General features: G+C 39.7%; 1 protein-coding gene across 1 annotated transcript in view; it reads left to right on the top strand.

Moving 5' to 3' along the window:
* The first annotated feature begins 2,436 nt into the window (after positions 1–2,436).
* The window catches only part of LOC146619068 (CD166 antigen homolog), a 28,753-nt gene continuing 14,574 nt past the window's right edge, over positions 2,437–16,615 (top strand). The window contains exons 1-7 of the mRNA XM_085370190.1: positions 2,437–2,501; positions 6,856–6,896; positions 14,380–14,486; positions 14,701–14,917; positions 15,030–15,094; positions 15,511–15,598; positions 15,846–16,010. Coding sequence (XP_085226316.1) covers positions 2,437–2,501; positions 6,856–6,896; positions 14,380–14,486; positions 14,701–14,917; positions 15,030–15,094; positions 15,511–15,598; positions 15,846–16,010 — 748 coding nt within the window. The remainder of the gene's footprint in view (positions 2,502–6,855; positions 6,897–14,379; positions 14,487–14,700; positions 14,918–15,029; positions 15,095–15,510; positions 15,599–15,845; positions 16,011–16,615) is intronic.

Genomic DNA, 16,615 nt, shown 5'->3' with positions numbered 1-16,615 from the left:
CAGAGGCTGATTCTGAACACAAAATTAATGAGTTTGTTGGGGCACTGGGGGTAGGAGGAGTACATTTTTGCACTTAAGTATTTGTAAACTCAAAGAAATCAATTCAAGCCCCTCTTTAAGCTTAAACATTATTTTTAATCTCATTCAACGCAAATGTAGCACTCCAGCGTTACTGCAACTATTATTCGTGTGGTGAACCTAAATTATTTTCTCTCAAAGCAGTCTTTGTCACAAGAACACAAAGTTACTGAGTTACACAACGGTCCGCCTTCTTTGAAAATTTTGCGCTCTTTCAGGATCACCTAAATGAATCCAGCTGCTCTTGGCCTCTCTGTACTTTTTGGATAAAACTACACCTTCAGGTAAGGTAACATATTATTTTTCCATATATCCAATTGTGTATTTCTTTATCAGCTAAATCTATAATGCTATTTATCATAGAAGCTTGTAACAGTTGTTTTTTGAACTTTTGGTGGTGCTACCATTCTCTTCTCTGCTTGAATACTATTTTTTTTTTTTGACAATATAGCCAGGTCTTTTCAAAAGTGCCTTGTTTTAGAGGAGAAATTGTGTAGCTGCCAACTTTTAAGTCGGAGCGTGTGCTAGCTTATTAGCAGCTAGCCATTGTGCTCAATGAAAGATGATGTCCTATAGCTAACTTCTTTCTTACTGTTTTCTTTTTATAATCTAAAAATATGGTATTCTGTGTTTATTATTATATGCCATTTTCTAGTAGAAAGTATCGTTTTGAGGTGTCTTTAAAAGCACTACATAGTTTACTGAGGGTGCTACCAAAAGCGAACCATGTGGCCGGAAGAGTAACTGCAGGCAGCACAATGCGCACTCCCATGACGTTCAAACCTATTTATTATTATAAAAGATTTCGGCTACGTCCACACTTACACAGGTATTTTTGAAAACGGAGATTTTCCGTTTTCGTTTTAAAAAATAATCCCGTCCACAGGTAAACGCAAAAATGAAGGAAAACGCTGCTAGGAACATGCCAAAGTAACAGGTGGCGATATATTCCTAAACTCAGCTAAAAACAGTTTAGGTCTTGACAAACTTCACTGATGGTTCAAATGTTTAGCAACTTTCAGTGTGTTGATTCAGCAGTCTGTATTTAAACTTCTAGTTTATTATATTTGTGTATGTTTTATTTCCAGGTGAATGCAGAGTTCCTGCAGATCACTACAAAACCCCTGCAGGCGAAGTTCTTGGCTCAGCTGGACTATTTAACAGACAAGCTGATGCAAAATTTTCAGGGGAGCAAAGGAGCAAAGGGCCAAAAGATCAAGGATATCATGGCGATCAGTAGTTTGGTCGGTACTAATGATAAACCCATCAATTAAATGCAATCAATCAATTCCATTTTTTTCACCATTTTTTTTCCACCCTTGCATTAGTATGATGACATCGACATAAAGAGGGAGCATACTCTTAAAAGCCTGGTGATCTACTTTAATGAAGATCCAGACCTACTGTTCAAGGAGTATCTGGTACGCTTATCACACCTTCTTTTCTAGATTCAATTTGAGTTAGGTTCATCGCACACAAAATCCTCATATATTCAAAAGAGACAATATAATTGTGAAATATGTATTATTCTTAATAGTCATTGTTGAAACTTGCACTGGAGAGCACTTTTTAAGGGGATAGTTTCAGCAAAAATTCAATTGTTCATTCTTTTGGTGCTGCCATGTAGGTATCTACTGCCTCTATAAACACAGTAAATGTGGACAAAACATTCATCCATTTTCTGTCAGTGTTTCAATTCAGTTTATTTATATAGCGGTATATCACAACAACAGTCATCTCAAGGCACTTCAGAAAGTAAACACTCCAGTGGAGTTCAGTTTATTATGCCAATTAGTAAAAAGTCTTCATTATAAGGAACACAGCAGATTGCATCAAGACACTAACTAGTGTCACTGCCATTACAGCAATCTCCTGGTTTCAGGAATAATGTGCATAAAACAAGCTGTTTCAAAAGGTTCCCAATTGTGATGAAATAAGGGAAATTGACCCAGCCCACACACACACACACACTGATAGACACTGGAGGAGCTCCTGCTCTATATCAAGCCCCTCCCAAAGGGAGGTACATAATACCTGAACCCAAACTATTGATAGGAAACAGATTGACGGGTTTTATTTATGTTTGGAGTGTTTATAGAGGCGGTAGAGACCTATGTTTCAGCACAAAAGGATACAAAAGCTGAGTTTTGCATAATATGTCCCCTTCCAAGTGACAGAGCCCTTAAACCTGAAACAACCTGTTTTTCAGACCTCCTCCACTGAGGATGAACGGTTGAGGTCCACTGCAGCAACTGTCACTGTATTTACACCATCAGAAGAGAAGGGATTCAGGAGCCAGAGGATGTTTGAGTTGTCATTGAAGGTACTACAGTTATGAACAACCTCGGTAGTGTCACCATGGCATTCATCGTCCTCTTTGGACTGATTTATGCACTTGATCTGAGCTATCCAAATGACCACAAGTACACTTTTGAGTTCTGTCAGAAGATTTTGATGAATCTGGATGGACAAAGGCTCAGTACAAAGATGCAGCAAATGAAAATGAAGATGTTTGCTTAGGCAAACAAGACCCAGCACAAAAGTTGATTTTGGCCTTTTTATATCTTTTGTTCAAACTGTGACCTTTTTTTCTTTCTTTTTTTTGGCCAAATGGAAGTTGTCTATTTTTGTCTGCTGTTATGTTGTGAGTGATGTGACCTTTAATCTGTACTACTATAGATGGATGAAAAGACTGGGGATTTAGCTCAGAAAAAGTTTCATGGTTGTAACCACCATTTTCTTTTTGATTGCTTTTGGGATTTGCAAAGGTAATAGAAAAATGTTGACAAGTATATATATATATATATATATATATATATATATATGTGTGTGTGTGTGTGTGTGTGTGTGTGTGTGTGTGTATTTATGTATATGTGTGTGTATTTATGTATTGTTGGGTTGTTTCAAATCTTCAGTGACTGCCATACTATGGTGTGAATTGAAATGTTTAGTAGGTTATCATTGTGAATTTGCAAGTGTCACTATAAATATATACAATGATTCTGAAGTGAAATCTGATTTTACAGATTCCAGTTTGTTTTCAGTATTGCCTAGTAGTACAGAGGTGTGTGCTATTCAGATTTGACATTCATTACAAATGTACGTCAGCACTTTTTTGTGAGCACTTTGATTTTTGTTAAGGTTGATTTGACCATGTGACATGTATGTTTATTTACAAAATATTCTGTTTCTGCTTTTAATTCAAGTGAATAAACCTGAGTTGTAAAAACAAATTCATTTTGTCATTATTTTAATAATTAAATTAGTTTTCTGGTAATGAAAATTATGATTTAGTTGAACTCAAAATAATGATTTCAATGCAATGAAAATCTAGCTCAAGTGAATGACATTGTATTGAGTTGGACCAACCAAAACCTTTCACATCATTTTAATGTACTTTTTTTCATTTTAGCAGTATTTACGAAATTGTGTTCTACTGACTCAGTTTAATTGAATTGTCATGATGTATGTAGATTAGGTTGGACCAAAATAGATGTATTACGTGGAAAACCTGCCATCAGTCCAATTGAGTTCATCCAATGACTTATTTTTTTGAGTGCTCAAGTTTAAAACAACAACTACACTAAAGCTATTCTGTTATACCTGTATACAAAAAAATATTTCATAGTTCAGCAATACTGATCAATCTAATAAACTTAAACCTACACCATCCTCACTATTCTGGTATTTTAAAGAGTACTTAGCGTAAATATTAAGAAACCTAACTAATAGGGTTCCAACTCCCAGCAACAACAAAAATAAAAAATAGGGAACCACCCCTCACGCTCCACCTCATGATGCTTAATCGACGTAATCAACCTTAATTTGATGAAGTGTGAAAAAAATGCACAGAAATCAATTATTTTTCAAGAAATATTAAATAGATTCAACATCTTTCTTCAACAAAATTGCAGACTGCACAGATGGTACCTTCCCAAAGGAAAAAGTACTATAGCTTACTAGGGTGTATATATTAGACTTAATAGTCACTATATACAGTAATTGACTTCTATTCATTTTACATCAAATTAAAACTTTGGGTGTCAAATAATTATTTATTAAAAGCTCGACATTTTAAATGAGAATAAGAAAGAAAAGTATGTCTTTGTGCCCCCTTTTCCCTGTTCATGCCCTATCGGCCCCCCTGGCTAAACTTTGCTAGATCCGCCCCTGCACAGTTACCAGCGTCAGCTACGTAGAAAAAGATCCTCGAGTAGAAAGTAATATTAAATACATTCTAACAACAGCTTATCAAGCTTAAACGTGCTGCTGTTGTTCAGCCGCTGGTTTCCTCTTTCTGGTGCAAAGTGGGCCAAAAACAAACAAGACAGACGGACTCGCGACAGAAAAGCCGATCAGCTGATCATTAAGCAGTTTCATGATTGAAGTAGCAGCCGGAGAGCGAGAGGCAGTCGGTTAAGCTTAATGCAGGAATGCTTTACAAACATTCAGAGATGGACTTACACACTTGCTTTACTTCTCTCGGGGATAACTTTGTCGGAGATGAAATGCCGGGTTGCTAGCGAAGCTCCACATGCTATCCAGACCACCGACAGGTCCCGCATGCCACAGCCGCTCTATCACGTGATGCATACTGCTCCGACGTGCTAACGTTCTGAGGTGAGTTATGGCGTGTTGCAAGTTTTGTGAGGTGCTTTCGTGATATTTAATGGATCGGATTACATTTTTTATTTTTCTCCGATATCCGATCCAGTAATTTAGGTCAGTATCGGACCGATACCGATACGTAATATCGGATCGGTCCATCTCTAAACTATATAACTGGATTTCAAAGGAAAGAATGTGGATCTGACGACAGGTACGTCCGTCTTTTAGATCTGTGAGAGCCACACTAGAGAAGACGTGCTGCACTTGTTGCAAACAGGCAGGCTCTGAGAGAAAGCTCCTTTATTTGACAAGGTAAAGCAAAAATCCATCAGTGAAGAATGTAATTAAGTTAATTATATTATCTCAGGTTAGTACAATATGTCTGACTAATATTTACATGTCCAAGAATTAAAATCAGCATTTGACTTTATGACACGTCAGATGCTGTCAGTCTAATGGAAAGGAATGGATGCCTTAAAGCGGCTAGAGCTTTGGAGGTGAAGCTTTTTTTCCCCCTCAACGGGCTCACGCCAGTGTGGTAAAAAAAAAGAAAGAAGAAAGGAAATAGAAGCTGATGCTCTCAGTTTTATGCTATAAAGACAGTGACAGGCAATTACAGCTAAGAAGAAAAAAAACGAAAAAGCTAAATTATAGAGCACGCATTGTTGACGTTTGGAAAGGTGGTTCAGCCTGCAACAAAAAGAGGAACTGTGCGAGAGGGATGTTGTGCAAGCTGTGCTGTCAGTTATCCATCAGTGACATGATTACACCCCTTCCCTCAAGAGAGACAGACGCAGATAGTGAGGATGTGGCTGTGTATTTTTTTTTTTCTTTTTAAGAAATCTCTCTACAGCTAGCTGGTCTGGAACGCTTCCTCGGCGTGAACTGATACTGTAGCAGAATTTAAATAGAGTCATAGTCAGTAACGCACGAGCTGAGCGTGTGTACTCGGTGAAAGAGTTGGCAAAACAACAGCCTGCAAAGCTCATTTATTACCAAATATCTACAAGGATTCTTTGGGGACCCCGGTGGTCCTTCTGACACCTTTCCGTGTGACAGAAGCGTTGCGGCAATTTTTCACGATAGCGAGTAATGAGAGTTTGAGCTTATTAAACCGGTGATCTCTCTCATTTGAGGTTCTTAATATGGCTAATCAAAATTCAGCACTTGTTAAATTATTAAAGAAGAGACAAGGACGAGAGGCAGAATGTCACGGGAGGTTAGGTTTTCTTTGATTTCTTGCTCCTTAGGCAAACGGCGTTCACTATAAGAATCTAGTCTTTCCTCGAGTATTATTGATCCAGTTGAAGTGGTTCTGTCTGCCCCTTCACACTGAACCGCTTCTGAAGCAAGGCTATTTGCCATCAAGTCTTTGTGGACATGCGCCATGGGATCCCCATTCAGTGCACAATCCTCATTTTCAGCACTTAATAAGTTTGGGCCTCGGTTTTCTTTTGGTTGTTGCAGCTCAAAGGGACACACACACACACACACACACACACACACACACACACACACACACAAATAGGAGGGCATAAGGTAGCAAAACAGGGATATAGAGACTAATGCGGAGAGGTTGCTGATTTCCCTGGTGAGTTTATATCTGAGCTGTCGTCACCTGTCTCTTCTCGGGAATAGAGGCGCCTTAATCAGGAACATAAAAGTATCTCCTGCGGTGCTGCCTCCTGTCTCTGTCACTCGCCTGTCTCTTACTTGAGTTACCATTGCCAGAGTAGCAGCTAATTTTTCATGTCCAGTGTAAGAAAGAGAAAAAAGTACAGTGAAATTCAAATTCAGACGAGCAAATGCGTTTTTCGGGGTGGTTGATGAGACTAAAAAGTCTGTAATGCTTTTTGTAAAACTACCAAATGACGTGCACTAGAATATTGTCTTACTTTAACTCATAGCTTTAGTCTGAAATCCCAGAAATACTGAATCTTTTAAGCAGCCTTCAAAACCGACTTTTTTTATGAGCTTGACACAGAAAATGCAGTTTTTTGGAGTAGTACTTTCTACACAGCACTATCCCATCAAAACCCCAAATTAGTGTTTGTTTATTTCTGTTATGGGGATTTTCTTTGTGAATTAATTTCTGCTAAAGAAATGTACATTGGTTCTTGTGTCCCATATAACTTATGACATGAAATATGTCCTCATTTAATGTTTTAGTCTCCTGCTAAACTCTCTTCTTTGTGCAAAAGTGTGCAAAAGTCTTGAGTCACCCTCATTTCTTTGTATTTTGCTAGGAAACTGGGAAATAGACACACATGTTCATGCAGTGCATCTATGGAGGCAAAAACTGAGCCTGTACAATTCGAATGAGCTAAAAGGTCAATACTTTGTATGGCCTTTATTTTTCAGCATTGTCTGAACTCTCTTAGGCAGCTTTCTTCCAAGTTCTTTAAGATGATACCTCACTGCTTCAGTAATGTTGCAGTCTAGGTTCTGGGAGGCCAGTCAATGACTGATCTATCAGGTATGCTTTTGCTACATTGGCGGTAGAGCTGGGCGATAGAACGATAACGATATGTATCGCGATATAACTTTTACTCGATAGAGAGATTAAGCTATCGCGATAGACCTCGCCGCTCTTGTCCTCTTAAAAAAAAAAAAAAAAAAAAAGGTCAGCCGATCCAAATTAAGTAGTGCAGAGCCGAACCAATCACAGCCGCAGCGTCACGTCGCGTGACTTGTTATGTACAGCACAAGTGCCAAGCCGCACGTGTGTTTGTTTGGGAAGCAGCCAGCGGGTAATGGAGGAAGTGAGTGTGCCGACTAGAAAAATCAACCGAGCGTGACCTTAAGAGAAAACAGATGATGGTTCCAATGCCGGAGAGATTGTCGAACGGAAGAGCCATAGAAGTTCCGTAGTGTGAAGGTATTTCGGCTATTTCAAGTCTGACAAAAAACAGAGTAGCGTGCACTGTAAATTGTGCCGAAAGCAAGTCTGGAAATACAATAAACTGGTGCATGCGTCACACTGCGCCACGTTATTGTTTCGGTGAAATGAATTTCTACAATACTGTTAATTCTACTCTCTGCAGTGTTTAAATGCTTACATATACACACAGTTACTGTCCGTCCACACATACGACTCGGTTCTGCTTCTATGCCCCAGCTTTGTTTACTTTTTCCCACCGAGGCTTCTAGACTTCTGATTGGCCAACATTTCTGCACGGTTAGGAATCTAGCGCCACCTGCTGCTTTGGCATGTTCATAGCAGCGTTTTCCTTCATTTCTGCCTTTACGTGTGAACGGGATTATTTTTTTAAACGAAAACGGAAAATCTCCGTTTTCAAAAATACCCGTGTACGTGTGGACGTAGCCTCAGTCTCTGACTGGAAGCGCTAATTCGTCATTCGGCTTTTGTCAGACTAAAGTAACTGTTAAAACTGTTTGAAAAACTAAGCTATACAACAAGGAGAGACCGAGAATTTCCTTTTAGTTCTCACTCAGTTTATTTGATACTGACAAAAGTTAGTCAGTTTTGTCTGTTCTTCTGTAAAACAAACTAAGATTTATTTTTAGAATTAATATTTTGTTTCTAAGTGGAATTGACAATTTAGTCTGTTTCATTTGTTCTATTTTGAAACTTAAACGCTTTAGCGGCTGCCTTTTGTGTAGTTTGCAATATTTGCCTTTATTTATCTGAAAAAGTCTCATGTTCCTTAAGTACATCTACCCTGTTGAACTTATTATGGGAAATCAATATTTAAATAAAAACAAGCTGCTGATTATTTTACATTTTACTTGTGAGCAACGGCACATTTAAATCTTACAAATATAGTTATTTGGCTTATATCGTGATAGATATCGTTATCGCCTGAAATGAAAAAAACATATCGTGATATGAAAAAATCTCATATCGCCCAGCTCTAATTGGCGGTATGTCTGGAATCATTGCCATGCTGAAAAATGCAGCTTCAAATTGCGATAGAGCCTCCACTGTGTTTTACAGATGGCTGTAAACACTCACCTCCCAAAAATTTCAGCGTTGGACTCCATCAGACCTGTTGCCACTGACTTTCAGTCCAGTTCTTGTGTGATTTGGCACACCTCAGCCTTTTTGCCCTGTTTCACTTCCTTAAGAATGGCTTCTTGACAGCTACGCTTCCACTGACATCACTTCTGATGAGGCTTCAGTGAGCAGTAGACTGATCAACTGAAGGGCCAGATCCTGGGCAGGGTCCCTGTTGGATTTCCTTCTTAAAGACAGATACTGGTCACCTGTCCAGTTTTCTCAATTATTTTAAGGACGCCCTGCCAACATATGTCTGTCAAACTGCGTTATGTTTGGCATTTATCGTAGATTGACATAAAAAACAAAATGGGAACAAACAATGTGTTTTTGTGACTGGCTGCTGGTAACAAAGTCCCAAAGATACAATTTAAAATTGATGCTTTGCCAGGTTTCCTGTTATGTGTTTACACAACACTGGCTGAACTGGAATTATGTGTCTTCTAGTGCCTGGATTATTCATAGCTTAGTGTTAAGTGGCTTAAACAAACAAACTAAAGGCATTATGCTGAAACTGGACCGAAAATTTGTGAAAAAGCAGCCCGTGTCCAAAGAAAAGTTGGAGAATTTTTGCTTCTGCTTGGGAGTGAAATTAAAACAAATGTGTGATGACTAAAGACGCTGCACAGTGCTGGATATAGTAAGTATTATATTATATAAACGTGTTATTACTGTCTTCAGACATACACCAACAAGATAAAACCATAAGGAAGTGGTAAATGTTAAATATCCTCCTCATCATATAGACAATGATTACAAGCAGATGATTGGTATGCACGGTGTAAACTTGTGTGTATTTGTCAACGGGAAGTCGCTCAGTTCACCTACTTTTGTTGCAAAAGGATTACCTTATCTCAGCGAGCAGCAGGAGCTTTGTCTTCTGTAACTCAACATGTGCGATTAGTTCTCATTGTGTGACAGTGTAATCTGCACAGATAATGCTTTTTCCCTTAATGCAGACTCTTTTAAAGTTCTCAGAGACACTGACGGCGGCTCTATTTGAATATTCATAATGTCTATTTGAATTTGAAATGCAAGGAGTTTATTATACAGAGAGCGTGATAACCTTTGCAACACTGCTGGGCTTGCAGTGTACCTTTGTATTGTCTCCTGAGTGGTTTGTGTCTTATTACTAAGACACAGCATATGTGGGCTTGGTTGCCGACTTGGTTTAGAAAAACGCTTGGATTTGTCCTCAGCCATTAGAGCATTTTGGCATCAACATGGCCAGGAGATGGACACAATAAAGATAGTGAGAGGCTATTTTTGGCACCTTAAATGCTAAAATGTAATCAAATGTCATCAAATATGACACATGCAAAAATGCATCCCTTGAACAGAGAGCTCATTAATGGATTCCTCTCAATGTATTCACAATGCCTCCATGTTTTTCTTTTTGCCACACAGCGTGGGCAATCTTTTATGCCTGGATCAGAAACCTGCACGATTCATTTACTTTAAAAACAACCAAGTGTAGGATGGCTACATCAGCATGCTGGGTTCACAACCAGCAATCTGCATTATTTCAGGTGGATCACACTCGTGTACATCCAATTGCCAAAACGCTGAAAGTGAGCAAGACTCTGTGAAATGCAGGCAGAAATTTACAGTCCAGAAAATGACCCAGTGGGTGCATTTATTCTTAGCTCATGCATGCAGTAAAGCAGCATTTCTCTTATATTACACTGCTTAAAAACAAAGTAAATTTCGTACGAATACCTGAAGTAGGTAACATTTTCCCCCCAAACACAGTAATTTGTTATGACAGATCATTTCACGACTTGATTCCCGAAAAGCTTTTAACAGATTTTACACGGAATAAATTATAGGAAATGAGAGAATCAGTGCAGGAAATGCACGTACTTTTGTTGACAAGTGACGGAGCTTATCCCTGTGTTTGGTGAAGAATTCCTGGTAAAGCTGTCAGCAGTTGAAATGTGGCGAGGTTTGTTTTGTCCCGTGCTGTCACTATTAAATGTCGCCGAGCCTTATTTAAATGCAGGGATTGTATCTATGTGGGTGAAGTGCCGTGGTAGTGCTATGTGTTCTCAGATAGGTTTTTTTCTTTTACTGAGTGGGTTACTCTGCTTTGATGCTCACACAAGCTGTTTCTGCTTCATGCCACAGCCACCACTGCCGATAGACTTTAACACTGTTTTAGAGCCTTTTTGTTCTGTCTATATCTTGTTTTCGGTCTCTGCATTGGTAATTTCTGATGTTTCCATCCATCACTTTGTTTCAATTTATTCAGATGTCATAGTGAACAAGGACACCTTCAGAGAGTTCAGTCTGTCTGTTGGGCTGTTAAAAATAGGTAATTATTTTCAGTAGTTCTCCTAGTGCACCTGTTGAGAAGGTCGCAGCGACTCTTAACAACATGTAAATAGCTTTAGACAAAGTTAGTTCAGCTTAGCACCTATGCTTCAAAAGGGCAATTATTTAGCCAGGCTTTGGCTTTTCACGTAGATAACAAAAAAAACCAAAACAAGGTGTAACATGTAGAGTACCGATCTTTAGAGGTCCACTTTAGACAATTGGCCACTTCAGGCTTTAACACATGTGAGTGACATCAATATTTTCATCTGGCCTGACTCTCTCCAAAAAGGTAGGCTAAAGTGTACTCCCTCACATAGAAGATAGTTCGCCCTGAGCTGAGTGATCTAAAGAGGTTGAAGCTCCACAAACACTTGTAGTGTAAAGAAGCTTTATTACTTGACCGGTGTTTCAGTATGTGGCCCTCGTCGGTGTAATCAAAAACTACATCGCAGACGGCACTTTAAATACCGTACGTGTTTGAGTGGAGGGGAAAAAAAACATCTATCCACCAGACTGTACGTATGCTCTGAAATTTGTCTGCAATTTATTTTTATTTTTTTATGGCCGAACATGTACTAAATGTGTTTGCTTTCTAGCATTCTGTGTTTCTGTTGGTTGTGCAAACATGGGTCGTAGCAGCACGGTGGTGAAGCGGTTAGCACCGTTGCCTCACATCAAGGTTTCTGGTTCAAACAACCTCTCTGTGTCTCAGTGGGTTTCCGCCCGCAACCCAAAAACACACATGTTAGGTTAAGTTGGTATTTCTGAATTCAAGCCAAGAGTCTGAGGTAGATGAAGTGTGCAAAGGTGACATTTAACCATACAGAGACCTTTCAGTGGTCAGCAAATAATTACACCACAGTGTTTTGCTTGATGAACAGCACACGCTGCTGGAAATAAGGAGTTGTGCAGTGTTGTCAGGTGGTATGTGAAGGGCCTTTAAGTGAACTTCCCAGGAGCCCATAGACTGTATATAAAAGATGGACGTATCTACTGTGGCTAGCAAATTCTCACTGTGAATCTTCAAGATCAGCATTGTAACTGCAGCCATCTTAGGTTTTTGAAACAAAATGTCAAAGAAAACCCGGGAAATGCCCTTGTGACCATATTTGCAAATTTAGTATCATGTTGTATTCAATGTTTGACTCTCAGGAAAATGTTGATTGAAGTCACAGGTTAAGGTACCCAAGAGCTGTTTTCCTGCTAACTTCTATACAACCACACTTTTCTTTCAAGCAGAGGAGTCTGCCCCTGCTGGCACAGCCGGGCTGAGGAACGCGAAAGGTGACCTTCGGCATTCTTATATGACGCCTCGGGTTATGGATGAAATCATGTAGAATGGCGCTCCCGCGGTAATACACGCTCCAGCCATGTATTCCAGCCCTAACCATAACCTTATCCCTAACCTTAACCAGCACTTTAATGACATTAAATACTGTTTTCCAAAGCGATTTCTATATAAAATCTTCATTATTTTAAAGGACAAGCAACACAATAAGAGTTGAGAGGCAGATGATCATTTCACAAGCTGTAGATTCTACATGTGTAGATTCGATCCAAACGGTTCTCATGTTTCATCATTTTTCCAATCTCGTAATATAGGGACGTGTTGTTGAAGAGTAATATATCAGCGATTTGTCCCCTAGCATAAAATGTTACGCTTTGGGAGTGAGAACGTGGTATATATAAACACCTATACCAGACACAAGGTGGGAAAATAGGGCTGTGCAATTAATAGCATGTGGCTTTTCAAGTGATTTTTTTATTTAATTACTTGACTTTAATTATAATTAAAGTTTGAGGAAGTTTAAGGAGTCTCTGAGCAGCCATGTTAAATTATTGTAATCTCCTTGTTGACCAAAAAATATTTTTTTAATACTTTGAGAAAAAAGAGAAAGATCAAACTTGGGTTTTTTTGGCCCCCTACGAGGTAAAACCTCCTTGTAGTGTTTAGAGGAAAGTCAGAAAACAGCTTTAAAAAGCCACAGAGCTAAGAGGCAGACATGCCTTGTTTAAAGTCTTCTTATTAAATTGTCTGTGTTTGTCATCTTTCTGCAGTAGTGACTTCAGAAACAGGCTCAGCGATGGGCTCGGTGCTGTTTCTTGTGAGTTGACAGCTCGTAACGATGAGTGACAGGTGTCGGTGTGCGAACTTGTTCAGCTTAGTGTCAGGAGGACGGCAATAAGTGCAGACTTTGTTGACTCGAGGCAAACTGTCTGATTTTGTTGTCTCTCTAGTTTCATCACACATGTACATAACTATTTTATGGACTCGTTTAATAGTCCTGATGAGAAAATGACACTTAACGACAGGGGGTTTACTGTGTGCGAAGGAAACCAGGCGCACCTCTGAACTTGCCGACTGTGCAAGCATGCCTTCCGGGTCCCAGTTGTTTCTCTGTTTTAATACAGACAGTGGTAACCAGAGTAAAAGTATTTACCTTCATTCAAACAGGATTCAAATGAGTATCACGCACAGAGCAAATTAATTCAGTTCATCTCTGTACCACACTAAGAAAACCTTTAAAAGTCCGATGTGTTCAGAGGGAAAGTGAGAGTATAACTTTTTTTTCTCAGTGCCGAAATGGCATTTTGGTGTGCAGCTGGGTTTTTTGTGCGCGAATATAATCAGACAATTTCAGGGTCGAATGCACGCAGAATATTGGAGGATCTTCATTGTTTTGCACTTTCCTTGTAAAAAAAAAACAACACACAAAACACAAACATTACTTGTCTCTATTTCAGCAGAGAGAATCTGACTGGTCACCGTTTTCCTCTCATACCCTTTACTGAGCTGCTCTCAAGCTGTTTTGGATTTTAGCTGTCAGATTTATGCTTCCACACATACGCTTGTGCGTTTACCTCTGCCTGAACTCCGAGAGGTCTGAAATGTAAATTTGAATGCCAGAAAAACTGAGCAACACCTCATTTTCAGTCGGGCCATGGCAGCCTCTTCTTCCCTGCAGCCCTTTGGCTCTAACCCCTCATCGCAGCCCATTGAGACACTTCGCCTGGCACCCCCCTCCCATCCCCCTCTTGCCCTCTTGAACATTTTGTCTCCATGGCAATGTTTTGAATGAGATTTAGGACAGGAAAGGTTGTTGTTGTTGTTGTTGTTTTTTTCCCAAGGGAGCTGAAAAATTAGCAGAACTCTATAGAAACTGCTGTCCTCGTGTGTTTAGGCGAGCACTAAGTGGTGCTGATAAATGTCAGTATGCAAACAGGAGGCGCTGCAAAGCATTCAGAATAATAAGCATTTTCATTTTCTGTCCTAATAATTCGTTCTGTGTTGCAGGTGACCAGATTAGCCATTCTTAGAAAGCAATTGAAAATGTGCCTTTGGTGTTTCTCTTTTGCAGTCACCTCTTTGGAGCCTATTATTGGCCAGTATGGGGAAATGCTCAAGATCCCATGCAACAGTGGAGCCATAAAGGCAGAAGACATCGCCATCACTAAATGGAAATATGTAAGTCACACTGGAGATCAGTTGTTCTCAAAATGGCAAAGTAGGTCTAAGGCCCACTTACTGTGTCTGAAGTCGAACCACGCCCAGTCTGAGTGCATTAGACCATGCATCTGTCCCTCCATATGACACCGCATGAACAGTGCATGCTTTTATTGTGAACACGAAGCCAGTGCCATATGCGAGCGACACATAACAAGCGCGCTCTGCTCTCCAGGACAAAGGGGATGGAGTTCCAGGATACCTGCTGGTCAAGCAGAAAAACCAGAATGTCTCAATCAGCGCCACTGATGAATACAAGGTCCGTGTGAGCATGGACAAAAACTCCAGCCTGCTGATCTCTGCCGCCAAGCTCAGCGACCAGCGGACTTTCACTTGCATGGTGGTGACCGGCGGAGACGTGTTCGAATACCCAGTTAATGTCCTAATTCACAGTGAGTCTGAATTAGCTGAAAAATTGTCGAAATGCCCTCGTTCAAGTGCTGTGACTGACACAAGCAACACCCAGCCTTTCCATTCACACTGTTTTTTTCCCCTCAACTGCAGAGTTGCCGGCAAAGTTGGAGATTTCTGGAGAAGCAGAGGAGCTAGAGATTGGAAGACTTACTAAGGTGGAGTTTTTAATGATAAACATTTTAATGCCGACATTATTTTAAGCAATGAGTCATGAAGGGAAATCCCTTACTTGAGCTAACGTATCTTGAGGCCTAACAGAGATGGTGCCTGTTATTGTAGTAATGACTTCTTTGAAGTGATTCTCATGAATTAGTAAAGAGTAGAAATCTCGCTTGTGCTACAATTAAAAGACCCAAAGGATTTGAGGGGCTTTACAAATGCTTTAGGCATTTCATGGTCTATTGCATGGAAAACTGTTTAGTCCTCAAATACCAGAGTGGCATTAACAAAAAGCTCATTTTCTCATATGTTTGGTCATTTAAAAATAGTCATGAAATGCATTTTTTTATTCATCCTTTGAGTGCTTTTCTTGCCTGTTTCTCACTTTTTTTCCCCTTTTTTTGCTTTGCAGCTTGGAAATTGTGTTGCAAAAGATGCCAACCCACCTGCAAACATCACATGGTTCAAGAACAATAAACCTCTGGAGGCTGATGGGAAAGGTGAGCGTTCACCATCCCTTTTGTTGTCTTTGAGTTCTAAAAAAATATATTTGACATTTATGAATATTGCATACACAGATGGTTTTATTCTCTCTGACAGGGACAGTTGCTGTAAATTATTCTGCTGTGATGAATTGTGCTGCACTCTCATGACGGCGCGGCTCATGACTGTGTGCAGTGTTTTGGTCATTGCACATTTTTTTCCTTGTTAGAGTTTTCAGACAGTGCTTGTTTGTTTTCTGTCTAGGGATTTCCATCAAAGTTTCTGTTGTGGTAGAATCTAGTACCGGCCTCTCGACCACTACCTCCACACTCGAGTATTCTGCAATGAAGGAAGACACAGGCGCCAGGTTCAAATGCCGTGCTGACGGTCTACCGCTGGAATCCTCTTCCATGAACTTTACTATTACCTGTGAGTCGTTGAGCGTACTTTGTCTAAAACCTTTTATTTTGATTTCGTTTTTTTGTCTGTAAATTCAAAGAAAGGGTTTAAAATGCAAGATGATCATCATGAAATCTCTGAAAGTTTACGCTCTGTCTAAACTACATGCCATATCCTGAAAACGACACCCACTCAAACACCCACAATATTCTACTTCAGCTTGAAAGTCTCAGTAATCCACTGCCTGTAGCAGGACAAAACTATACAATGTGCCTGTATCAGAGGATTGTTTTAGCACCTCATTTGTAACTAACTGTTGCAAAGATATTTGTAGCAAGCTGTTGTAGCCAAGGCACAACATAATAATGCTGCTTAAAACTCTGTGAATTATCCACAATATACTATAACACAAACTATATAGAGTCAAAACGTTGGAGCTTAACTTACAACAAGGACCTTCACTCTATGCAAAGAAAGGAGAGCCATGAAAATTCTCCCCTCTGCTGTGGTTGGGAATTAATGACCAGCTATGACCAGACAGGTAAGCAGCGAAAAAAGATTTGGGATGCAGTACTGTGCAGACTCGTGCTGCCCCCCATTATTCTGTATTTTGATTACAAGCAGTGGGTTGCTTG

Source organism: Diplotaxodon limnothrissa, linkage group LG14 (assembly GCF_057381915.1).
Source record: "Diplotaxodon limnothrissa isolate DT_005_m linkage group LG14, D_limnothrissa_male_GT1.1, whole genome shotgun sequence".
Taxonomy (NCBI): Eukaryota; Metazoa; Chordata; class Actinopteri; order Cichliformes; family Cichlidae; genus Diplotaxodon; species Diplotaxodon limnothrissa.
The sequence above is the reverse complement of the archived record's forward strand: the minus strand, read 5'-3'. Positions and strand labels throughout refer to the sequence as shown.